This window comes from Genypterus blacodes, unplaced genomic scaffold, assembly GCF_046128005.1.
Source record: "Genypterus blacodes isolate CSIRO-AG114 ecotype Tasmania unplaced genomic scaffold, CSIRO-AGI_Gbla_v1 ptg000007l_1, whole genome shotgun sequence".
Lineage (NCBI taxonomy): Eukaryota > Metazoa > Chordata > Actinopteri > Ophidiiformes > Ophidiidae > Genypterus > Genypterus blacodes.
Window position 1 is genome coordinate 5,512,732 of NW_027466821.1, and position 26,056 is coordinate 5,538,787.

Consider the following 26,056-nt stretch of genomic DNA (forward strand, 5'->3'; position numbering starts at 1 on the left):
CAGGTAGGAAGCTCTCGGCTCTGGACATGGATCAGACGTCCATAAAGCTGAGGTTGCCTCCTCTATTCCAACACGAGATACCTCCACCGCCACAACTGTGGATCCACCTGACGGAGGCAGACGAGTGGCCGCCTCGTGTGCAGGGAAACATGTAGGCTGGATGAACCTAAGGTCTGAACACAGAGCCTCATTACAGTATTTTAATCCCAATTGAAATGTAAACAGTTCATTACAATCTCTCTCGGAATTATTGTTTAACTTGTATCTTTATGCCATTTTAGATTTCTCTGCATTCTCCACCTATTTTGACTGAAATGTTATTTTAAACCACGTGAAAAGCTTTACCAGATTTTAAAGTTTACAACATAAGTTATATTCATATTCACCCATTTGGATCACCAGCATGACATCATTTGTGAAATTAGACTGTGATTAAACCCACTCTGTTGCATTCTGTTGTCCTACACATGTTGTCAGGTTTTCAGTCACATCATCCAGACACATGAGTGAATCCAGGCTTGTTGATCCATTACACTGTCATAAAGAATTTTATGAGATTGCTTTAAAAACAAACTAACTTTAACATCATATTTTCATGTTATATACCATTGGAGAGCAGATTGTCCTTTCATTGTCCTACATCTCAAAACCTGGGGCCCGGTATTAGAACTTCTCATTTGATGAACCAGATACAGGCACCTGTAGCTGCAGTGCACAATGAGAACACCAGAGAGAGCCAAATTATCTTTTACCAGCTGTCTGTCTTGTTGTTTTGCTTTATTTCCGTTTAGGCTTGGACTTTTTTTCAATAATTACATATCTTTTTGGGCGTAGCATTTACTAATTCTGAGTCAAACCTAAACCTTCCTTTTAATACAAGAAGTCAGGCACATGTCCCTACTGACAGCTTTTATTGCTTTCAACAAAGAAAGTGTGTGAAAAGCGTATCTACAAAATCATAGGTACAAAATTATAAATTCCACGTTGGGCTTCATGGCTATCACGTGTCTATTTATGTCCTCGTTTTGGAAGTGTGGGCGACTCCCACGGTGTGTCGGATCAAACATGGTGGTCCACAATCTTCTTCTTGGCAGAGACGAAGCTCGGGATCCTTGCAGACATCATCTGGAGGCTTTCCCGTTCTCGTGCACGTCCATCCTGCCAACAGGGAAACCAGAGAGCTAAAAGTGAGAACAATGATGCGAGTCTACGAGCATAACAGCCCATTCTTTTCTCGACTGAGATTCCGGGCCTGAGGTAACAGTGAAATTATTTGGATGAATATTTATCAATTGTCACTTGAAGTTGCTCACCCGTTTTCATCTTTCAGGGTCTGGTACAGCTCAAACCTGTTGTTCACAGAGCTCGCCCTCCCAATAAACTCCTGGTGCTTCCTGGAGTTGGCCGCCGTGATCCGATTGGTCCACATGGTGAGGAGTGAAACCGGACCTGCAGCAGCAGAGACGAGAATTTGCATGGAATGCCAGGTGATGTTTGCATTAAAGCTTCACGTGGGCTCATGGCTGCAGGCTCCTTACCTTTGGCTCTGTCTGGAGCCTGGACCTCCTCCGTGGACAGACGGGGCTTCTTGTTGAGCGGCTCTGGGGAGTCTGGAGAATCCTTTATCACCTCTGCCTCCTGATCTTCTTTATCCCCTAACAGCCCCTTTAGCCTTCATGTGAAATAACAACAAAGCAGTGTAGCTTTAAGCCCTGCAGAAGATCCTTCTTTCTCCTTAAGCTGATTGTGTTTGAAGCCCATGAATGAGGAAAATATGAATACTGACCTCTCCGAGTCCTGCCAGCTTTTGTCTTCCGTGTCCTTGCTGCCATTCTTCTCGATCTTGTCCTCCCTTTCTTCCCGCTTCCTTCCTCTCTTCTTCCTCTCCTCCTCCTCGGGGGGCTTGCTGCGGCAGGCAACGATGCACTCCAGAACCCGCTGGTGCCTCTCAGTGGCTCCAGCGTGAGTCTTCACAAGCGTCTCCAGCTCGTTCCACATGATGCGGTACTGCTCATCCCTGGGGGGGTAACGGCAAAGCAGACCGTCACTAATCCTGACAGTTTGACTGTTGTATTATTGTTATAGAGTCACGGTGGCCGTACCTCTTGGGGCCTTTTCCTCTAGATCCCACGGTGGAAATGGGCAGAGGGTCATTCTTTCTCTCCATGTCCACTAGGTTGTAGACCGTCTTTTGGCAGGTCAGAACGTCCTCCTCTGTCAGGGTCTCTTTCACGATCAGGTTAGCCAGAGGAACCACCTGGCGAAGAAAACAGGGAGACGGAATGACACGATGACACAAAGCAGAAGAGAGCGCGTGGGAATCTGAGAAGAGGCCTGATGCTTACCGCCTGCATGTTGAAGATGGTGGTCTGGGAGATGATCATCGGCCAGTAGCGAGTGTGACGTTCGAGCTGAGCTTTGGCTCGCTCCGCTGGCAGCTTCCCCGAAGGGTCAGTGGACGATTCTGACACGGGAGTGAGACGGTTCTCCCGCATAAACTCACCAAAGTCCTGAGGAAGATGACAAGGTGAGTAGATTGATCCAGGAACACGAATCAACAGAAATACAAAGTTATAATTCTGGATTCTGATCTTACAGTGATGCGATAGTCGGTCACTCGGCCTCCGCAGCCCTCGCTGATGGAGGGCGGGTCCTCCAGGGTGGAGCGGTTGCTGCTGAGCACGTGCAGGAAGATCTCGCCGCCATGGCTGCTGAGCATGTGGCTGATGACCTTCGACCCCGACTTCCTTGGCTGCTCCAGCAGCACCGATCGCCCTGGAACGATCAATAAGTGAAGCTGTCAGCAAGGCGGACCGACCAGCGGTGAGTTGTGGAGACGTTTCAACGCAGTCGCAGGTAAATTGTGTAAGTTAGGTATGCATCAGGTTTCTAATGAGGACTCCAGCTCACCGTTAAGGAGAAAGTTTGTCAGACACGATGAGGGGCGACTGTTTACATCGGTGGGAGAGATGCGATAGGCTCCTGTACAGTAATGCAGCTCTGAAGGGGCAAAACACACATACACCTAAATCAGTAAGTCCAGATGGCAAACGAGTCAGTAAACGCTTTATGGACTGCATTAATGCCAGATGCATTCTTCCTAGTTACACCACATTTGAATTGTAGAACTAAAGAGGATGTGGGATGTTTAGTGTTAAAGGCTTGTGCGTACCTATGTTGTTGGTTCGTGGCGTGCACCATTTCAGCGTAATCGTTTCTTTGAGTCCGTTCTCTCGAGTGCTGCTGCCGGCCATGTGCAAGTCTCCTGCACCACAGGAATATTGACGATACATATGAATGAGAGGCGTGAATACTTCTTAGGCTTATCTACTCCGTGAAATCAAAGCTATGGAACTCACCGCTTTTGAAGAATTCCAAGTGAGCGTCTCTGTGGTGCAGGAGCTCCACGTCGTAATTGGCCGACGTGTTGGCATGCTGCTCCTCCTGCTCATCCAGAGACAGAAAACAGAGGTGGGGTTTAACACAAGCTCAACTCTTCACACACACACACCGACACAGAAACACGCACACGCACACACACACACACACACACACACACACACACACACAGGTGTACAAACAGACATCGACACTGCTGATTTCATGTCCCAGAAAAATGAAAAATGGACAAACAAGGAGGCAAATGAATCCTGGTGCGTCTATCATACATCTCACTGACGTCCAGACTCTTAAAGGTTCAAGATCACACTTTGACCCCTGACCTGGAGAAAGAAACTTCTAAATCCTACAGTTTTGGACTGTTTTGAATCTCTAACGTCCGTATTAAACCAGCTAGTTACATTTAAACAGTAAAGGGCGTCCACATGTTAAAACTAGTTGTTAGGACGACACAATGGACCACACCAAAACACTAAAGGGGGAGAGTCATGGAAGAGGAGGAACTGAAGGGAGGATACAGAGAGCGGAGATGGAGAGGGGGGGTGGGGGGGGCTGACAGACACTGACAGTGTTTGAGAATGAAGACGAGGCAACGCTGGTCGGGCCTGCAGGCTTTTCATGCGCGATGAATGATTGTCAGTATCTGGCAGAAACGGCACGGCCAGAGGGTTTTAGTCAGAACGCTCCTCCAATACATGAGACAGCTTTTCAGGCTTCTACCATTTGGTTCTGGTGTAGATACTCTGTCTGATTCAACCCCAGACCCTGTTTATGAATGAATTCAACCTGTAAAATGACAAAATTTGAATTTTGCATTTACATTCTTAACATTGATCACAACAGCAGCCACAGCTCAGATTTTGAGTCGCCAATATTAAGCATTGTTAACCCTGAAAGGATCATTTACCCTGAAAGGATCAAACCCCTGAAGTACAAAAAACAAAGCCAAAAAAACAGTCTTTTAAATATATATTTGATCATATATATTCTCTGTGTGGTTTCTGCAAGATACCAACATTATGCATGCAATAAAGTGGATTTTTGATGCATAAAACCAGCAGAAAAAACTAAAGCCTGGAGACGAAGAGCCCCAAATAATAAGGATGCATAATCTGAGTCCTTGTGTAGATGTGGCAATTCTCAAACACTCTTGACTTCTGATGTCTAGTGTCATCATCTTCATTCAGTGTGTTTTCAATAGGTCAAAGGTCAATGTGGTCCCTACATTCCCTGGCTGAGCTCAGGAGACCAGAGTTGCCCGTCCTGTGCTGCAGCCTCACCATCAAATCTGTCACATCAAAGTCAATGACTGACACTGTGGGCCTGTGGGCAGGAGCAAAGCTCAAACTACACACTCCCTGAGTTGCGTGTGTGTGTGAGAGTACTAACCTGTTCGCAAACATTTAATGTGGGCTAGCAAAACAGAAAATACAGCATGAAACCAGCAGCAGGTTCACAGTCATATCAACATGCAGATGAGATAACGTAAAAAGGTCAACGCCCTCAAGTTATTATAAGTGATGAAGAGCACAAATGAAAAGGGGAAGTCATTGAGAAAGTAAGCAAGCAAGACGCGGGCCACAAAGAAAATGTGCAATTGATTCATTAAATAAAGAAAGGAAGAAGATGTGTTGGTGTGAGTGAAGACGTCTGAACGCTCCTGTGCTCTCACCTTCATAGGGATGTTTGTTATGGTGGTGGAGGCCAAGTCGAAGTGCTGCTGGACCAGGATGTTGAGTTTGGTGGCGAGGTGCCTCCCTGCGCGAACGCTGTGGACCTCGCTGGTGAGCAGAGGTGAAATCTGAGGCGGCAAAGCGGTGAGCGGGAAGAGCAGAGATCACTCATTGGTTATTGATCGTCATCTCCGGTTCATAAAAGATCAAACAGCAGCGTGAGGAAAAAGCTAAAGTGAGTTTGTCAGATTTCTGGAGTCAGCTCAGACGTGGAGGCGGTTCTCCTGACGGTGGCGCTACAGCAATAATATCAAGAATTGGAAACTTGACTTTGAAAATTCATTACAAATCAGCTGCAGGTGCTATATATTACAAAGAACTTTGATATTAGTTTCAATGAAATGGAAGAACTGCAGAGAAGAAATCTGAAGTCAATAATGTTGAGATCAAAAACTAACGAAAGGAATTCATAAACTAAAGGCTGAGCAAAACACATGACCATCAGATTAATTATTATTTTTCAAGTGTGAAATTTATTTGGCAAATTTTTATTTATGTATTTGCATATTGTATTTTTTTCCGATTCCAAATTTTTTTAATGGCCAAACGTATTTATTAGAATGAAAATGCAGATTGGGAATAGAATTGAATTTACACATTTGTTTGGAAACTTCAGATGAGGATGAATGGATGAATGAAGGGTTAAACTGTATAACTTGACTGAGATTGACTGAACACGGTGATCTCCTGTTTGTTTCCTCTGAGCTCTAACGGTTGGCTCTCACCTGTTTCTTGGGTCGGTCAGACACCAGTGTGTCCTCACCCTGTGGGTAGATGTGAACTAGGACCAGCTCACACTGCTGGATGGCCATCAGCCTGAAACACACACACACACACACACACACACACACACACACACCTCAGTTTCTTACTGCAGATAATGCTGACAGTAACTTAAGCACTGAAGTCACACATCCTCCACTCCTCACCTGTCTGAGCCTGCAGCCAGCTTGTTTTGCTCTAAAATGGTTTCCTGGATGCAGTCTTCTAACATGCGCACGTGTGTATCACTGCAGAATAAACACAAAGTCAGTACTTCATTGTCTCAGTCTTACATGGATCTCCAATCAGCCAATGGGCTGAAGAAGACTCGGCACACATACAGAGGAACATACTGTATGTCCCACTGATGATGACACACAGGGTTTAAAGTATTGTTCCAGTACTAAATGGTTCTTCAATGTAAAACTGAACCTTTTGGCATTGGTTAGGCAGATGATTCGCCCCCTGTTGGCGACCCTCTCCGCTGTATCCATCAGAGCCGTCCGCTTCCCGTGCTGCAGCCCAGTGATCTGGCATAATGACTCCACTGCAGCCACCAGGCCGTGCAGGATGCTGCAGCACTCGGGGTCCTCGCGTGGGTTAGGCGGCCCCACAGCTGCCAGAGCTGACAGGAGCTACCAGAGAGAGCAGGAAGAAGCATCATCAATAAGATTGAAAGGCATTTAGGCCGGCCCATTGGAGTATTAGAGGTTTCAGTGAGCATTCATGGGCTCTGTGTTACCTCATGAGTACTCTGGTGTTCATGTTTCCAGCTATTCAAGATGTGGAACTCTGAATCACTCACAATGTAATTAATCTGTAACAGAAATGTCAACAAAAACATTTCAATGTCAAAGCTATGGTTATTAGTTATTACTTCTTAGGCATGAGTCAAATGGATGCTGACCAGTTTGTTAGTTGGGTAAACGTCGTAGAGGATGCGGCAGTACTCCATAGAGCACTCCACAGCACAGGTCCACAGAGACTTGGACACAGGAGCCAAAGGTATGACGCCCTGGGCTCGACTCTTGGTCAGCACGTCACACTCCACCTGCTGACGGCTGGACTCGGCCATGTACGGACAGTGGTCCACCACAAAGACAGTCTTGTGGGAGACGGCAAACATCTTCATTTTGGAAATATGCGGCCTGTGGGAATCTAGAAGAATAATGGGAAAAGGACAGGACAGAACATTTAAATTGTAGTGGTTACAATAAAATACCACTCTCTCCTTGCAGGATGAAGTGATTCTAATGAGTTTGTGAGAGTTCCTCCTAAAATCAGAGCCCTGCTGCCCCTTTGGTCACACTTAGATTCAGGGATTACTGTGATTTGGTGTGTTGAGTTGCAGTTTGGTGCAACTCGTGTATGTAAATGTGGTCTGAGATAAAATCAGAAACGCCAGTTAATATAAAGCAGCCAAACCAAAGAATACAGCAGCGCACATAGGCGCCACAACTCTGTGACAAAGTGAGCAAAAACATAGTAAACTTAATTCCATTATTGTCTCTTTATTATTGTCTATCGATTGCTTTGTTGTACAGGTGCGAGCTACAAACTATCAATAGTATAAGTTGTAAAAGAGACATGAGGCACAATTTAAGATGAACAAATATAAATATATAGTCTTTCCAACAACCAGAGCTTCCTTCAGATCCTTGGTGAAACATGGCTCTGGTGTTCAGCGTCATGGCGAGCTGCTTAGTTACCTTCAGACGAACGCGTCCCTGCGGCTCCTCTCTTCGGCTCAGATTTGAAGGGTGAATCTGGTCGTGTCGCTGCCAATCGAGAGATCGGGCCCGTTTCAGGACATGTTGAACTCCGAGAACTACCTAATGATCAGAAGTTAACGTCAAACTAATAACAAGGGGGAGAATTCGCCGGACACCGCGGCGTTAGCTTGTAGCTAATAAGATGGATCGTCTGCCGATTCACGTTTATTACCTAAGATATAAACACATACTTGTTGTAGCATTTACATCATTTGAAACTGGCCTCTCTGCTACATATACTTTCTTCTAATTATTTGACTATTTCTACGCAGCAATACACGTCAGAAATGACACTTGTACGCTAGCGAGTTTGTTGTTAGTGGAAATATGTCCACAGCGTTCCGTCCTATTTGTTAAGTCCCCCGGTCACAAGGCTGTGGATAAACAGTTCCTATCTCTGACACAAAAACACAATAGACACAGACAGAAATAATTATTTTTACTATCGTTGACAATGACAATGTTCTGGCGAATCCACGTTTTAACCAGGAAGGCCTGAATTGATCCATATATATACGTTGCATATAAAAAAATATGATGCTGCAGCTATTGTTTTGAAGTTATTAGGCAAATGACGTTTAATCTGTTTTACTGGGTGCATTTGGGACATCCTGAGGCAAAACATATTTATATCTATTACTTTAGTGTATTACATCTATTAAATTTCAACTTGATATTGTTTTTATTTTCCGCGTTTTCGTGCGTTGACAACAAAGGACGCATAAAGCTTGTGCGTGTTTGGTCCTCATGATCCGCCGTTGTTCGGACGGAGGAGGGATGCACCTTGAAGAACTTCTCCGACCTGCACTGAAACTACGAAATTTTTTCTCGGGTTTCTATGAATATGGTCGTATAGTTGCAAATTCAGGTTGAACAGCGCTGACCCTAACCCTACCCTAATACTAACGATAAGCTTTACCATAAAAATGTAAGAATTTATTGGAAATCCTGGCCGGAAATGTCCTTCGAGATTCTCCCGTGCTGTAGTTATAAACAATCATCAACAGGTGGCAGTGTGTCCTCTCTTAAGTCCCATTGCTAAGAAGCGCGTGAAGTGGGCGCGGCGTAGTTAGTTGTCAAACGTGGTAGACCCTCCTCCGGCCCCACCCGCCGCCTCTGCGTTATCTCAAGTAGCAACTTGAAGGAATCTGGATTTGTCGTTGGATTAATGTTACGAAACGCAGCCGGAATGCGTGGAGCAAGGGTCGTCACGGTGGAAACACTGTAACACAGACTGCTTTCATCAACTTTTCAATGTATTGCTGCCCACTTGCGACTTGAGCCACGACAAAGACGATGAGTTACAACGATATCCTCGAGATGGACTCCTTGTCTGAGACAGAGGAGTGCGAGGGGGAGGCAGGAGTGGGCATGATCATAGAGGAGGACATTGGTGAGAAAACTCTTTATCTCTGTGGTTCGCAAGACTTTCATTTACTTAAAGTGTGTAGTCAGTGTGGGAACGTGGGCCTTGCGTGGATCCCACCAGCTGTTAGTTTGTACATTTTTTATTTACTGGAAATCTCTGCTCATGTTCCCACTTGCTCATCACCTCTTTTATTGCATTATGTTTAAGCAGTTGTGTGTTTAAAAAAAACCTTCTACAAGTACTTTTCCAATTGTGGATACTTGCAACTATATGACATTGCAAGATTTAATTGTCTCGGGTCCAATGAACAAACATAAAAGTTCATTGTATAGCCCATTGTTGTCATCATGTAGAGAGCAGTGTAGTCTGTGCACAATCACCTTCCCTTACTAACCAAACATTAACTACATTTTGCTACATTACAAAATGTATATCTGCAGACACATTTAAAGAAAAGAGTTTTAGTATTGTTACATTATTTTACATGTGGCCTTCAAACTTGTGTGACAGGATGGCTTGAGCTGATTACATAGATGTCTGCCAACAGTTCTTTGTTATTGACATTACTTGCATTCCTCTCTATAGAAACAGAAACCACAGCTTTGCTTTGGTGAAGCCGTCACTGTACCAAACCTCCACTTATTAGTGGTTGTCTTAATAGGAAATGTTCCTCCGCTCATCTGTGTCTGTTTTGCCTGCAGTGTCTACTTGGTTCATTGTTGCACAAGTGTAGTTAAGTGCAAATCTCCCACGCATTTCCCCCATCAATGCTTTCTCAAACCATAAAGGAGATGGGAAACTGTACTCTATTTAATGCACAGTAATAATCTGTTGTAATAAATGATTTGTGCGCACAGAAGAGGAGAGGAGCAGCAGTGGAGGAGGGCAGGCGTGCTGACCTCAAACTGAAGTTATATGTTAGGGGAACTCTGTCGCTGTGCAGGAATTGGAGGTAGTTATTAAAAGATTTACCACACTGACCACAGACCAGTGGCAGTTAACCTGAGGCTTCTAGGTGAAGTGACATTAGACACATCTGTATTCTCAGAGCAGCAGATTCTACTAGTTTATTGCAGATGCATTGCTGAGCCACTCCTGGAAATTTAAATTTGCTACAGGAAGAATGTTTCAGTGCTGGTGAATCATCTGATTGTACTTCATGCCCAAATTAGAGAAAGATGACTGGAGCAAAGCCAAATTGCTCCCAGCACAAACACTGTAGTATCACCACAACCCCCTGCTATCAAAAGACAGAGATGAAACATCTTTGTTTTTCAGACGACATTACTTTCTCCTGTGTTTGACACAAAGAGGAATTTTCTGTTGGGATGGTGAGAAGGACACTTTGGCTTTAGCTGACTTTTAAAACGGAAGAGAAGTGTATAAATAGCAGATTTGAGGTGTTCCACTCACCTTCATACTGGCAGTTAACGCGTAAATTCCTGTTAAAGAATGATGCTTATTCACTGTTTGTTTGCCCTGCCTTTAATTTTAGTGTCGTCCGTTGCTATGGTGGATAACCTCAAGAGAGGAAGTGAGCGCTGGCTGGGTTGTGGGTAGACAGCAGCTTGTATGCAGAGGTTTTACATACTGATTTGCCAATGACACTCACTCACTGTAAAATGCAGATGTTGGGTAATGGTGCTCGTGGTGATGACTGAGCAGCTGGTGCACACTTTTCCTGAGACAGCACAGTGGCACACATCAAAGCTTAGTGCAGTGTGTTTTCCAGGCAGTGTTAGACTAACGCAATAGAATAACCACCATATCACAGATCAGTTGCAGAGTAGCAGAGTATCTCTCTGTGTGCAGGGTCAGGATTTTAACTCTATGACCATCTGGCTCCCTGGCAACATATTGATCCCTTTTTTTTTTGGTGAAAGGGTTTTTATGTGTCTGTTTTGACAGACACATAAAAGGCACAGTCACAAACAGGAAGTGGTGATTATATGAGATATGAGTATGAGATGTAAAAAAGCAGAGAAAGTGAGATAAAAAGCTAGTGGTAAGTCAGTGGTGTCTGTGTTTGCGTCTGTGTCTGTCTGTGTGTCTGTCTGTATGCATGGGTTACTGTGTGTACCTGAATGGGAAAGTATGTTGATAATCATTTGTCAAGATTTGGTGTCAAATGAACAATGTGTGTGTGTGTGTGTGTGTGTGTGTGTGTGTGTGTGTGTGTGTGTGTGTGTGTGTGTGTGTGTGTGTGTGTGTGTGTGTGTGTGTGTGTGTGTGTGTGTGTTAAAAGTGTGCAATTACAGTCTCATAAAATACAAGATAACAGCGAAGTGTGAACTGGAAGTGTTACTGAAAAATATTTCCGAATAATATGAATAAAGTTCTAATTGCTACAAATACAAATACAACCACGTGTATTCAACTACAATCCAAACATTTAAACATTGTCCCTGGACGAGACAGTTTGGCCTTGCTGCTATATCCATCGTCTCTACTTCCATTCCGTATGGATTCCATTTTGTAAGTGAGAAAGTCAAATAATAATAACACAAGCTCCACTGGGAGTCTAAGAAATCCTCCAATGAACCCATAGAGACGAGCAGCTGAGACACAGTGGTTTCCCCTGCTGCTCTGTCATGTTGTCATAAAAAGTCCATGTTTCTGATCTTTGTCATAGGAAAATCTTATTATATGAGTTCTTCCACAGTCCTTCATTCTGTTACTATGGCCTGTGTTTTGAAAACAACATCTGTCTTCATTTAGCTTGGTCATAGTTCTCAGCTTTACTGTGGGAATGTTCCAGGGGTTTCCTTGTTGGATGTTGTGTGGCGGTTTGTTTTAAAGTAGCATCTTAGTGCACTTCTGGCATTTTTGCCCCTTGAGCAAACCCTTTTTCTGATATGTCATGACCTCTTATTTGCGTTCATATTTCCAGGGAGCTTGCTGACATGAGTGCTGGGCATTGCTGCTCACGCCTGGATGCTGTTTATGATTCATTTTATCTGTAAACAAGGGTGTTTGTTATATGCTGCACACCACACCCAGCAGGGGGAGTGAGCGGTGTGATGATGAGGGCAGAGTGATCTTTAGGAAAGTGTTTGTAAGGACGATGTGAGAATTTGAGCTGATGACTTTAAGAGAAGTAGGACTGGATTATATCAGCGCAACTTTGTCTGCGCAACTTTAAGCTCCAGCACATGTCTTAAAATGTGAAAAATAGGTCAGGATTCAACAATTTGCCATCCACAAATCAGACATGCTTTGACCCAGTTAGGAGTTGCTCTATCAGACATTGTGAAATCTGAATACTTGTTGAAAAAACCTTCAGCCCCATGGGAAGGGACACGGGGTCAAATCCTCTGACCAGCAGGGAATAACAGTCATTTGCCCGTTTGTACGAATCCACTCATGTCTAGTAGAACATTTCTCAGAGTCCAGTTCTGAGAGTGTCTGAGTGTCAAAGGTCAAACCTGTCCAGCAAAGATTTTCCCTGGCCTAAATTAACAATAACCTCACATTCACACAGGACACAGGAGTGGAAAGGCACTAAACACATTTAGTTTTGGGATTGTTTCTGTAGTTTTTGCTTTCGTTTAACTGTACTAATGCTTGAAGTTTAACCCTACTGAAGGATTTGTGTACTTCCACTGCTCACACATGGGTACTATGTTAAATAGGAGCGAAACGGCACGGTGGTGATTATGTTCATCTGAAATCTTGAATATTCCCCTGTGACATATCTGTATCTGTATTAACGTCGGTGTCTTTACTCATGTTTTTAATCTTTTTGCTTTCAGTTTACCCTCAGGAGTTTTTGCCAACCTATGAATCGATAGTGGAGGGAGCATCCGTCACCATAGTACAACTGGTGAGTCAGTGCAACATGTGGGTGTGACGCAGCATATCGGACCAATTCTATTTACCCGCCAAGTAGATTGTTTAAGTGATTAAGAGGTTGATTGTTGCCATAGAATGGACATGACTAACCCGCAGAGAGAGATAGGAGGGGGGAGAGAGAGAGAGAGGGAGAGAAAGAGAGAGAAAGGGAGGGGCGGGTGTTTGATATTAGTTGACTCTTCCCACTTTTCCGCGATGGCCTGGATGGCAGGTTAAAAGCCCTGCACCAGGTTAGCGGGCAGTGTTTGCCTCCATGATCGGCAGCAGGCATGTATGACAGAATGGAGGAAGAGGAGTACGAGTTCGACGCGGTAGACTTACCCGATGAGCCCTGTTTCTGTCCCCAGGCCGAGTTCAACGACAAGCCAGACTCCTTGTTCTTCAACGACGGCAAGAGGCGGATCGACTTCATCCTGGTGTACGAGGATGAGGACAAGAAGGAGTTTGAGAAGCGGCACACGTTCATGAGACGCAAGGTAGAGGTTTCTGTCTTTCAAACAAACCCAGTGAGGTGGAGATGTGTCATACTATACCGCATTTAAAGAGAAGTACTACAGAAAGTAACATTTATGTTTGTTTTAATGAAAGCATTTTATGGAAGTCATCTGCTCTGACGTCCGATCCCTGAGTTGAAAGTCTTGTTCTCTCTTTGTGTGTAAGAGAGTGGAATTGTGTGCAAAACAAACTCAGACGCTGGCGAACCATACACACACCACTGAACCAAACTGGAATACCAATGAGCACTGTTCACATGACATACGTTCAGTTCATTCCATACCGTCCAAAAAATCGTTGAAAACACAAAATGACTAATGTGATTGTCCAAACAGTCAGTCAGTGTTTGTGAAGGGAGGTTTTATTTGCTCCAGCATGACATTGAGTTCTGTCATTTAATCACAATAGGATTCTGTAGAGGCAGCATAGTGTGCACTGGCATTAAATATTGTTTTGATGTGTAATTTCTCTTTGAGAGATACGGTTAAGCACACAATGGTTATTTGCCAGTGGCGTTCATACAGGAACAAACAGTATGAATGCTGATGAGCTTCCCCTTTGAGGAAATGAGGACCTTTCCTTTGCTTAGAGTTTGTGTGGCAGATTCAAATCAGTATGTCTTAATATTTGATCGTCTCAGTGCTGAAATCTGAATCTCAGCCTGTGGATTCATGAGTGAACGGGATTGACTTGTGGAGGATTTGTTGTGATCAGGGCTCTCCCGTTTCTTCAAAGCGCTTGTTGGAGTTGTTGTCGTAGCAACACACCCATAAGGTCAAACCTGTCCGGGACCTGGCGTATTGAATGTACCCAGGATGAGGTTATGGCTTGAGACTTAGACATTTCAACAACTCCAACTCCACCCAGCTTCAAATGAGGGAAACAGCCAGGTGTGTTTGCTGCTACCGCTGTTTTTCGCAACAGGTTAAGAGTGCAGGCCGGCGCTTGGAGATACTGTAGAGCCACAGGCCTTAGCAACGGCTACCTGGAATGTGGCAACTGTAACCCTCAGGTGATGTCGACATAGGGATTTAGCCCTGTGCTGCTGTCAGACGGGAGGTGATGAAGCATTGTCAGTGTTTGCCTTTTAGATGTACGAGACTCACTTGGCATGTATGCAACAGTGTCAGCTTGATTTAAGGAACTTTAAAAGAGGTAATATCCGCAATAACAATGAATAGCTAGATGACACACTGGACAGAATGCGCCATGAAGCAATCCGCCATAATAATCCCTAATTGAGGTCCATGAGGGATGAGCGGTGTAATCGGCCGCGCAGACACTTCCAGATCTTGTTTTCCAAGAGCCACACCCGGGCAATTAGGAGTTGCTATAGCCTCTTAATTGTTGTTTCCAATCGTGGTCCGACAACAGGCAAGGGTGGGGTTCCCTTCACATGTACAGCCTGCCAGGATGCAGCACTGGCTCTGTGTGTTGTTATGACTCCTTATGGACTCAAATCGGAAACATACAGGCAGTAGCCAGTCAGTAATAAATAAGTAGTAAATGCATTTCAATATAAGCTGAAACATGGCGTCAGAAAACATCTGCATTTTGCTCTCCTATGTACATTATTGATCCTTGACTTTCCACAGAATCATTCAAATAAGTGGTCATGCTGGTGATATGTTGTGGGACCAGCTGTGCTGAACTGTACATTCAGATTAGCACCCTAAAGGCCGCAGAGAAACAAGCGCGTCATTGATTCCATTTCCTGTTGTTCTCCAGCGGCGGCGGGAGTACTTCGAGGCCAGCCTGATGAAGATGGGAATGGAGCTGGAGGCCACAAGATCTGTAAGTGGATTGTTTTCTACACACAGGGTCCCTGTGGGGGAGACACAGAGGAAGAATATGGAACTAATGTACTCAGTGGTGCCGCAGCCTTTAAAGCAGCCATTTGCTCCCTTGGCTTGTGGTCAAGTGAGGAAATAGCAGGAATTAACGATCCCTACAAATACTGATACAGCTGCATCCCTCAAAGGTTTGCATTTTTTCGATAAGCTCAACCTAACCCCGTGGCGTTCTGCAGGTGGTGGACGAGAAGCTGATGTTTGTGAAGATCCACATGCCGTGGGACGTGCTGTGCACCTACGCCGAGGTGCTGCACATCAAGCTCCCCATCCAGCCCAACGATCTGTCCTCACGCCCGTCGCCGTGGCGTTTCTTCTCCTGCGTCACCAAGTACTTCTACCCCAACGAGGACCTGATCAAGACTGAGGCAGAGTTCTTCACCGCCCCTTTTGAGAAAGACCGCCTGGAGCACTTCCATGTTAAGGACAAGGAGGACTTCTTCACTCCGTCTATGAGGAGCAGGATGGTAGGATCAGGGGCTGTTTTGCTGTTGCAGTAAATCTTCAGGTACTATAAAGTGTCTAACCATGTCCGTCCTCTCCTGCCAGGCGTATTACATCCTGAGCCGAGCGCCCTATGAAATACGAGGGAGCACCAAGAAGTTTGGGATCAGAAAGCTGCTGGATAGTGACGTGTACAAAGCTGCGTATCCTCTCCACGACGTACGTGAGGTTCATTGATTGGTTTAATCTCACAGGGGAAGAGTTCTCTGAATTTGTATTACTTTTGCTGACTTATATCTGTATGTTTTGGCTTCCACAGAGCTCCTAAGCAGAATCCCTATTCGCTGCTCCTATTTCTTATTGATGGATTGACTTTATCCCCTCTGGTTCTGTCCATTCTTTCATCCAGAATCACTGCAGTAATATTTGATGCCCCCCTTTGTCTTGGCATTCTGGCTTTGACCTTTACTCTGTTTACAATTTGCCAGCTGTTCCGGTATTCCAAGTATCTAAGCTTGTGCTAGTTTGGCGCCAGAGCCTGAAACATGAACTATAAATGCACTACGCTCCTCTCACGTGTAATCCATTTGTGTTACAGTGCCGCTTTAATGCCAAGTCCAAAGAGGACGGCTGCCCCAATGAGAGATACTTGCTGTATGAAGAGTGGGCCAATCCAAAAAGCTTCTACAAGATGCAACCGCTCGACCTCATAAGGTTGGAAACAATTTCGAACAAAGATGCTATTTAAGTCCTGCAAGAATAGATAGTAAATGATAGTGATTGCATTAATTTAATTCCTCTGCAGAAAGTATTACGGGGAAAAAATAGGTATTTACTTTGCCTGGTTGGGTTTCTACACCGAAATGCTCGCTCTGGCTGCCATTGTGGGACTTGGCTGCTTCATCTATGGCTACAAAACACAAGAAACAAGCACTTGGAGGTATACAATAGTATGTATGAATCTCTTTACTTGTGTTTCCTTCCTCCTACCCTCATTGTCTGACCTCTGTTTTGTGTTAAATGGCCACAGCAAAGAGGTGTGTGACCCCAACATTGGAGGAGCTATAGTGATGTGTCCGCAGTGTGACAGGGAGTGTACGTACTGGAGGCTCAACAGCACCTGTGAAGCTTCCAAAGTGAGTCTTAGGGCATCTACATAATAAATACATCATCATGTGTCCATACTTTGTATATTAAAATGAAAATATGTCATCAGATTTGTGATGAATGGACGCCATTGTAAGAGATTTAAATCAAAGTAGGTCAAACTGTGAGGATTTGACCTGCATGTTTTGTGTCTTTGCAGAAACTCTGCATATTCGACAACTTTGGGACTCTGGTGTTTGCCGTGTTTATGTCAATCTGGGGTGAGTTCACCGTTTCAATTCTTCAAAATATTCCCACTGTAATATGTGCAATCCTATTAGGGATGAGCTCTGTTTATGTACAGACAGAACTTTGCTTATCACAGTTTACATAGCAGCACTGTTTGTGTCAACCACAGACAGAATGTATATTTACTTTTCTTCACTGTAATGTCTTCATTTCCTGGCCGCAGTCACTTTGTTCCTGGAGTTTTGGAAGCGGTATCAGGCGCGGCTGGAGTACGAGTGGGATACGGTGGAGTTCCTTGAGCAGGAGCAGCCGCCTCGTCCTGAATATGAAGCCAAGTGCACCTATGAGAGGATAAACCCTGTCACGCGGGTACACCAGACACATTCGCCTTCTTTTTGCAGCACATTTGTCATTTGTTTGAGCTAAATAAAAAAAGCGTTACAAAAGTGTAATATGTATTCAGTTTTTCTTCATTTGTTGATTGATATCTGTCTTTTTTGTGTTTTAGGTGAAAGAAAAAGTGCCGTACACAAGATGTGGACGATGTATCCGAGTGTCCTTAGGAATGGGAACGGTCTTTTTCTGGGTAAGATCATTTTTAAATAAGTAATTTCTGTAACTGTACCTCACTTTGGTTCTCGCTGACAACTTAACTTGCATCACACGGCATAAAAGACACATGATTGATTTTAGTTTGATTTTGTTCTCCAGATTCTGTTGATCCTTGCCTCCATCATGGCCATCACCGTGTACCGCCTGGCTGTGTTCTTCGCCTTCTCGGCCAAACTGCGAGCTCAGGACTTGAAGGAGCTGGAGCCCTTTAAGGAGTATGTGACGCCGCAGATGGCCACGTCGGTCACGGCCTCGCTCATCAGCTTTGTTGTCATCATGATCCTCAATATACTCTATGAGAAGGTCGCCATCTGGATCACAAACTTTGGTGAGGAAGAAGCTTTTGGTCTAAGCATTGAACGCCCCTTTTCAGCTCAGCTTTTAACCAGAACTTGCTTCCATATCCTTCCAGAGCTTCCTCGGACTAAGACGGAGTACGAGAATAGCTTGACCCTGAAAATGTTCCTCTTTCAATTCGTGAACTACTATTCCTCCTGTTTCTACATCGCCTTTGCCAAGGGGAAAGCAGTTGGGTATCCGGGAGATCCTGTTTATGTTGTTGGGAAGTACAGGAACGAGGAGGTAATCCCGCATCATATTTCCTTGGAAGTCTCCCTGACACGCCTTATCAGTGGAAAGCTTTAGTACCACCTGGTGGGCAAAATCCACATTACACTCAAAAGAGCATGTGCCTTAGTGTTTGGTTTGAAGTCTACTGAACATTCCTACATACTAAGCAAGTTGTGCGTTTATCTTGTTGTGTTTGTGCAGTGTGATCCTGGCGGCTGCCTGATTGAGTTGACAACTCAACTGTCTGTGATCATGGGTGGAAAAGCCATCTGGAATAACATCCAGGAAGTCTTAGTACCGTAAGCAGTCCACATCTTTACCACGTTTTCTTCTTAAATGAAATAACATATGACAAAGAACACGTAGTTATGTAGTAGAAGCACATACATATACTTCATATACCGTGTATCAGGAAATCATCATTGGATTGTTATGCCTGCAGTGTGTAACTATGAACTATGAGCCGCTGGAGCAGCAGTTAATCATACACTCAGTCTCCATTAACATACTGAGACACTTATGTGTGCTCGTTTCTCCGTAGGTGGGTGAAGAATTTGATTTTCCGCCACTGCACCCGCGTTGGATCAGAGAAGGTGATCCCTCGCTGGGAGCAGGACTACCAGCTCCAGCCAATGGGAAAACTGGGGCTGTTCTACGAGTATCTAGAAATGGGTAAAAGGACCATGTCTGTCCTTATTTTGTCTCGTATGACACTCGATCCATGTACTTCTTCACGCATGCGTCTCACCTCCCGCAGTCATCCAGTTTGGCTTTGTGACCCTGTTCGTCGCCTCCTTCCCGCTCGCTCCCGTCCTGGCTCTGGTCAACAACCTGTTTGAGATCCGGGTCGACGCCTGGAAAATCACCACACAGTATCGCCGCATGGTGCCAGAGAAGGCGCAGGATATCGGGGCGTGGCAGCCCATTCTCCAAGGCATCGCCATCATAGCCGTGGCAACAAATGTAAGTAACTGCCCTCATGCTATACATGTACATGTCAGAAAGAATACAAGTTACACACACTATTTACTTTGACTTTTCAACAGGCCATGATCATCGCTTTCACATCAGACATGATCCCTCGGCTGGTCTACTACTGGTCCTTCTCCGTGTACCCGTACGGAGAGCAATCCACACACACCATGGAGGGCTACATCAACAGCTCCCTGTCTTTGTTTAACATCAAAGACTTCTCTAACGCCAGTAAACCGCTGCATGAACCCTACTGGTTCCGAAACACCAACACCTGCAGGTGAGACAAACTTTATTGTCAATCAAGCTATACATGTAGTGTACATTCGAACAAAATTACTTTGCAGTTGGCTCACAGGGGAGATAGGTGCACAGTTTGTTTCATGTGTGAACTGTATTCTTTAAGTACTTGAGTGATACATTAAGGGTCACTTGGTAATGGCCTCTACATGGCAAAAGACGACTTTACCAAATGTTAAAAGGGACATAAGGAGAGTTTAAATAATGGCTTCTGACAGTAATATTTGTGAATAATTTTGCAATACTAAGGGCAAACTGTTTACACTTTTTTCTAGGTATCGAGATTTCCGGTTTCCTCCTGGACACCCGAGGGAGTATGATTACAATACCCTCTACTGGCATGTGATCGCTGCTAAAATGGCTTTCATCATTGTTGTGGAGGTGGGTTGTGAAATTACGCAGAAATTGTTTATTGTTCCCCTTAGATGTGTTTTTATTCCACATTTCCATTTTGTTCTCCTCCTCTCCACAGCACATTGTTTACCTGACAAAGTTCATCCTGTCCTACGTGATCCCAGACGTCCCGTATGCCGTCAAGGAGCAGATCAAACGGGAGAAATACTTAACGCAGGTTATCATCCACGAGGCCAACCTCAAGCTGGTGACCAAGCGGTTGAAACCCCAGGATCACGAGATCGTCAAGGAAAGAGTGGACATGTTGGAGGACGAGATGGATCTGGAAATGGGACAATAGAGAGTAGAGGCCGCTGTGCACACATCTGGAAGAGTCTGGGTAATAAATGCAAGAGCTGATGTTGCACCACTGATACTGTACATACTCGACTATCCGGTTTTGGAAGTGCTTACAGCGTTACGATCGCGGCCAGCAGGTAAACCAGTCGAGACGAGAAGATGTAGACAGAAGGTGCCGAAGGTTTCTCCAGGAGTTTTGGACAAAATGAGGAATGACTGTTTGTGTGATCCTTTGTGTTCTCAGCCAGGCCCCATTCATACGGGAGGGACAGAAAGATGACATCATATGGGTCATGGATTTAACATGTTCATTTCCAAATAGTTTAACAAAGAAAATTTGATCTTTGGACTGTTACGCTTATATTTAGTTTGTCTTTGAAAGCCTGTGAAACTGATTGAAATTCCGAATGTGGAGAGATTTTTAACCACTTTTAGAGAATGCTTCAATGTTCCATCACACAGGGCCATTTTTGCATTTTTACCTGTTATCACCTCTGATCCGAAAGGGACACACTTTTCCTCTACGACTGCATGTGATTTTCTCACGGTTTCAGTGTTAGTGTGAGCTGATCAGTGCCACTGTTTGGTTGATGATTTTGGAATGTGCCATCATAAAATATCAGTGTTATAAGATTCCACAACTTAAAGAATTTAGCGTCAATTATCAATGTGTTTCATCTGCGGGACTACAGATCTTAGAGATGGCTGACTGTCTGGGAGTGAATGTGTATGTGAACACATTGTGCTTTTGTGTGTTTCATGACAACACTGAGCTCAGTCCATATATTTGAGTAGAAATATTTCCGGACATTTTAGCAGAAGAAACTTGCATCATATAACGTTTACAAATGCATAAGGATGATTGCACACTTTAGTTCTTTCATCATTATGCAAAACACTGTTTATGCTTGCCTGTATTTAGAATTCAAAGTGAATCCCTCCATGTTTATGAGCGTGAATGAATGTGAGTTAAGTCTCACATCATCCTTACAGCACTTTTTAATCATTTCAGTCCCATTGCACACGTTACGACTGCATGATTTCTCAACTATGCAATCATTTATTCTTCTCCTGGGTGATTGTTCAACTCTGAGTTCAATGCCAGTGCTGTGTTACTGCCTCTTCTTGTGATTTAATCAAGTGGTACTAAAACTACCACACACAAACAGTATGATATAGCTCTTTATGCAGATACTGGATGTCTCTTATGTTTTGTACTTGATAATTACATTTTATAAAAAAAAAATGGCCTCAAGTTTATTCTTTTAAATCATTGTTTATTGTTGCCTCCGTCATTCTCAGTATGTCTGCATTTCTGGTGAAACCAAAGAGGAAGTCTTTTGTGCACATCTGGACAACATCTGAATCCTATTTCCTGGACAATTGGAAAATCATCTGAACAGCAGACAAAAGAGTGGGAAATGTAATAAATGTATACATATATGGCAACTGTCTGTTCTAAGAGCTCCTTTTTTACAGACATATAATCCTTGTGTGAAGTTACTACATCTGTGAATATAGACTGACTATTATTAAATTCTTTTTTTGGAGTGAAGAATCCAAAGTTAATGTTACATTACGGAAACATTCGATAACAATTGAAGTCGAAATTAAACGTAATTACCTACGAACTCGTTCTCCCTCATTAGTGTTACGGTTTTTGGTCAGGCAGGTAATTAAACATTTTACAGACGTCACCAGGACGCGACACAACACAAGGTCCTTGTTCCCACTCTGCGACACGTGAATTTTCTTTTCGTAGGTGAGCCGGCGGCTAGTGATTTAAAATATGCCTTTGAAAGTGTGCGAAATATGCGGGGGAAATGAAGTAAGGCAAACAGACAACCTGACACCACTTGAGGTAAGACTGCATGATGTTCTGGAGGAAGAAGAGCGATGCTGGGGAGAGAACCAGCGACAAAACCAATCGCTAGCTAGTGAGCTAGAGTTAGCTACATTATAACTGGTTACTGTTCAGGGGCTAAAACATCACATTTGGTAATCACGAGATATTTTTAATAATAATAATTGGGTAATATTAAAGTGTATGATGAGTAAATGAATTATGTTAATCTGGTAGTAATTTGGTTAACTGGAGTTGTTTCACGGGATGCAAGTCAAAGCTTTCACTAAGCCCTTAACGATTTGTTATTTTAATCATCTATACCAGCTGACTAAACTAATTACTACACTAGAGACTTGAACCATGATTGAATAATGATGATTGCTGCTCTCTGGCACAGAAACTTCTACCTGTTGACTACGATCACCACCTCTGCTCCTTCTCATCCCTGGGAGATGACCCAGAGCTCCAGCACTTCAGATGCCAGCTGAGGCTCAACCTCCAAACAGAGGAGGAAGTCCTGCAGTGGCAGACTCAATTTCAGGAGCACTCCGGCTTCACGTGGCGCAAGTCGAAAACGTACCCAAACCCTGGCCCCAAAAACAAATTCAGAGTATGTTTTCTGTACTGTCCATACGTAAAACGACATGGCGTCACAGTTAAATCTCCATTATCACAGCTCTGTCTTTCCCACATCTGCCACAGTTAGACCTGCGATGTCACCACAAGACGAGGGCCAAAGAAGAACCGTCAAGGAAGAGCAAAAACACTTGTTGCCCCGCCACCTTGCACCTGGTGGTGAAGAACACAATGTTCTCCAGAGGGAGAGAGTCGAGGTCGGTTTCAACACACCCCTGCCACCAAATTGTGTGTGTTTTTGTGTCTTTTTTATCGCACGTGATTATTCATTTCTCCCTCTTTTTCATGTAGGTCCGGAGATTCTCATTTCACAGAGCGTTTGGTCACCGTTGTCACCCTGCGTCATGAGCATAACCACCGTGTGGCGTGCGCAGAGGCTCTCCGATGGAATGACGTCTCCAGCGAAACGGTGGAGAAGATTACAACGTTATTCCAGAACGGCCACTCTCCCTCCTCTGCCCTGAAAACCCTTAAACGGGACTTGCAGGCACAGTACGGCAACGAGTACATGTTTGCTGCCGCCGACCGGTCCAAATGCCCTGACGCACAGTTTTGTTACAGGTATGAACGTGTAACCAAGGCGTTACAAACAGTATCCGACATGACCGACAGTGAATTACTATTGAATATCCTGGTATTTTCCTTTGTTCTTAGGTTGTACTACAAGATCTTCAGGAAATCATCTGGACCAACTTCAGGACAGGAAATGGTCAAGGAACTCGAGCTGAGTCTTGAACAGTACAACATCAACCAAGGAGAAAGATGCGCCGCATTGGAGATCATTGAGGACAAGCAGTTTGTTGTTGCTATGTGCACTCCACTCATGAAACGAGTTCACGCTCAACTCGCACAGAGCGGAGAGATGGTGTTCATGTATTCTTCAGGCAGCTGCGACAAACAAAACCATCACGTCTATCTCTTGCTCACTCACTACGCTGGAGGAGGGCTACCGCTGGGTGTGATCGTGACCTCCGCAGAGACGCAGCCCGCCATCACCGCGGGTCTGCAGCTGCTTAAGACGCTGACGCCCAGTGGGAGCTTCTTCGGCCGAGAAGATCACGGCCCACAGGTAATAATGACGGAGGACTGCAAACCTCTCCGCCAGGCCCTGAAAGAGGTGTATCCCAACGCCTGCCTGATGCGCTGCGTGTTCCACATTCTGCAGGCCATGTGGCGATGGTTGTGGGCGAACAGCAACAACATCAACAGTGTGGACAGAGTGCCGCTCCTGAATCTGTTCCAGGACTTGATTTATTCCAGCTCGGAGGCGTCGCTGAAAGCTCAGTATGCTGCCACACACAGCAACTCACTGGCGACCAAGTATGAAATGTTCATGTGCCATTTGGAAGAGATCTACCAGAATCAAGAGGACTGGGCCGTCTGCCTTCAGGTGGATCCTCCTATGTGGGGCAACCACACCAACCAGTACGTTGAGGCGGCCATGCTGGTCCTTAAGGACAAGGTCCTCCACCGACTAAAAGCTTACAACCTGACGCAGTTGGTCGACTTTGTCCAAACCAGGATGGAGTCTTACTATGCAAGGCGGTTACTAGACGTAGCCAAGAACAGACGATCGCGAAAACAGCCAAAGCAGTACAGTGACGTCGCCATCATGCAAGTATGTTTGTATTTTGTGTAAGTGTCAATGTCAATGAGGACAGTTTGTGTTCTCCTCTGCTCAGCTGGCGTGTTGTTTCTCTACACAGGTGGGTGAGATGCAGTATACCGTCACAGGCGCAGCCCCGGAAAACGAGTACCACGTCAACACAGCGCTGAGGACCTGCACATGTCCCGTGGGCGAAGAGAGAGGAAGTTGCAAACACCTCAATGCCGTCATGACACAGTTTGACCTCCAGGACAAGGAGCTTCCCACCTCGCCGTACATGCGAAAGATGTTACATGAAATAGCCATTGGTGTGAATCTGCGACTACAATCGCTCATAGCCTACATGTTTGCTCATTTATGTTGTACAAGGTTATTGAAGCTGAAAATGTTCTCGTTTTACAATTTCATTAGGGAAAGGCGTACCGGACGACAAGGTTCTTACCCTGGAACTTGAGGTGGACCAAACCAACTCCATGGAATCGTCACCTACATGTGTGTACTTCTTGTTGTGCAAACAGACAAATAAATGTACAAAAAGACATTGCTGTGTAGATAATCACACCAAGAATGACCCATGTGTAAATAAGACTATGCTAAAACATGAAATTATTTTATAATGCAGTCATTGACAGCACATGGGCTACACCTATTGGACAAGATGATGAAGAGGAAGAAGACCATGAGCAGGAGATGGAGGACCCTGGCTACAGCAGCATAGGTAAGCATTGCCACTTTTCCTATTAGAAACGCTAAATATCCCTGTATCTGATCCGTGTGCTGTCCCATTCAGAGACCATATTGGCAGAGGAGCTGCAGGATCTGTTTCACTCAGTCTCAAACAAACTCCTGGCTGATCCTGAGATCTTCACCTCTCCGGTGCAGACGTTTATTGACAGTTTTAAGAGCTTAAACACAGACAGTGCTCTGGCGTCGGCCCTGTGTGCATTCGGAAGGGAGACCGGCCGAAAGCCTCTGCAGTCGAGCGCCAGCGGGGAGGTTCAGCCAGCCGAAGAGGTTCAAAGAAAGGCAGCACGCAGGGGACACGGAGCACCATCGCTTGGACACCCTCCAAAACGAGAGAGGATCGAACACGACTACCAATGAGACTCCAGGGGGAAATGTGCTGCAGTTTGGCACTCGGCGTGGACTGCAGTCACTGGAATAGAATAGAATAAAGCTTTATTGTCCTGCCAGAGCTGTGAACTGTAGTGTTAATTGATTTGTATATTTTATCGTCTGCAGGGGGCCTCAGCAACTCTATATAGGGCTTGTCTAGCATATAATCATAGACTATAAAATGTCAAAGATTAATTTATATTTTTCATATTCCAATTACAGACCATGACGAAGATCTTCCCCAGCTTTTAAAGCAATGTTGTAACATGGTCTGTCTGCTGACACCAACCTGCTGTCAGGTCACATTAAGACAGCAACATATCCTACAACAAGATGTTCACGTTTTGCTTTCTAGATTCTATAGTGGGATTGTTGTAGTGACACAAATATATGAAGTAGTTCCTGAATTTCTGTGTCTGCACATAAAAACTGGAGTCACATACTGTAATGATGTGCCTTGGTTATTGTATATTTATTATAGTTTGTAAAATAAAGTTTAATGTTTTAAAAATATCATAAACTGGCCGTGTTTGGCTCACTGGCAGTAACCGCTTTATTTCCTCCCACCGCAGAATCGACAAAGAGGCGGGGAGACGCAGAGCATGTAGCCAATAGAGATGAAGCAGGAGAAACCTTCCCGGAAGTGACTCTGCCAATCATGAATTGGCATTTTGAGTTGCTTCAGGCTCACCTA

The 26,056-nt window shown here is 44.6% G+C and overlaps 3 protein-coding genes across 5 annotated transcripts; 2 read left to right on the forward strand and 1 right to left on the reverse strand.

The window, feature by feature from the left end:
- Positions 1–245: 245 nt before the first annotated feature.
- Positions 246–10,553, reverse strand: ints13 (integrator complex subunit 13). 2 transcript variants are annotated; one of them, XM_076153321.1, is made up of 18 exons: positions 10,449–10,553; positions 7,604–7,726; positions 6,802–7,052; positions 6,637–6,711; positions 6,327–6,529; positions 6,062–6,142; positions 5,858–5,948; positions 5,072–5,200; positions 3,360–3,444; positions 3,173–3,265; positions 2,911–3,000; positions 2,597–2,775; positions 2,346–2,510; positions 2,103–2,257; positions 1,787–2,017; positions 1,539–1,672; positions 1,314–1,449; positions 246–1,158 (listed from the first exon to the last, which is right to left on the reverse strand). In XM_076153321.1, exons 3-18 carry the CDS (start codon positions 7,024–7,026, stop codon positions 1,122–1,124), a joined length of 2,109 nt encoding a protein of 702 aa, XP_076009436.1. In that variant the 5' UTR covers positions 7,027–7,052; positions 7,604–7,726; positions 10,449–10,553; the 3' UTR covers positions 246–1,121. The 2 variants fall into 2 exon arrangements, with proteins under 2 accessions (XP_076009436.1, XP_076009428.1); XM_076153313.1 differs by lacking the exon at positions 10,449–10,553 and having other exon boundaries at positions 7,604–8,037.
- ano6 (anoctamin 6) lies at positions 8,755–21,383 on the forward strand. The gene is made up of 20 exons (XM_076153281.1): positions 8,755–9,059; positions 12,788–12,858; positions 13,235–13,363; positions 15,111–15,176; positions 15,412–15,699; positions 15,782–15,895; positions 16,275–16,390; positions 16,482–16,616; positions 16,707–16,812; positions 16,983–17,043; positions 17,235–17,380; positions 17,520–17,597; positions 17,723–17,951; positions 18,036–18,205; positions 18,395–18,492; positions 18,735–18,865; positions 18,951–19,156; positions 19,240–19,445; positions 19,741–19,846; positions 19,938–21,383. The coding sequence occupies exons 1-20, from the start codon at positions 8,963–8,965 to the stop codon at positions 20,157–20,159; spliced, it is 2,775 nt and encodes a 924-aa protein (XP_076009396.1). The 5' UTR covers positions 8,755–8,962; the 3' UTR covers positions 20,160–21,383.
- Positions 21,384–21,533: 150 nt separating this feature from the next.
- On the forward strand, positions 21,534–25,841 carry LOC143002896 (uncharacterized). Of its 2 annotated transcripts, XM_076153300.1 has the most exons (10): positions 21,534–22,019; positions 22,402–22,614; positions 22,707–22,837; positions 22,932–23,201; positions 23,295–23,709; positions 23,806–24,258; positions 24,347–24,554; positions 24,658–24,738; positions 24,869–24,964; positions 25,037–25,841. In XM_076153300.1, the coding sequence occupies exons 1-10, from the start codon at positions 21,948–21,950 to the stop codon at positions 25,348–25,350; spliced, it is 2,253 nt and encodes a 750-aa protein (XP_076009415.1). In that variant the 5' UTR covers positions 21,534–21,947; the 3' UTR covers positions 25,351–25,841. The 2 variants fall into 2 exon arrangements, with proteins under 2 accessions (XP_076009415.1, XP_076009407.1); XM_076153292.1 differs by having other exon boundaries at positions 23,295–24,258.
- The last annotated feature ends 215 nt before the right edge of the window (positions 25,842–26,056 follow it).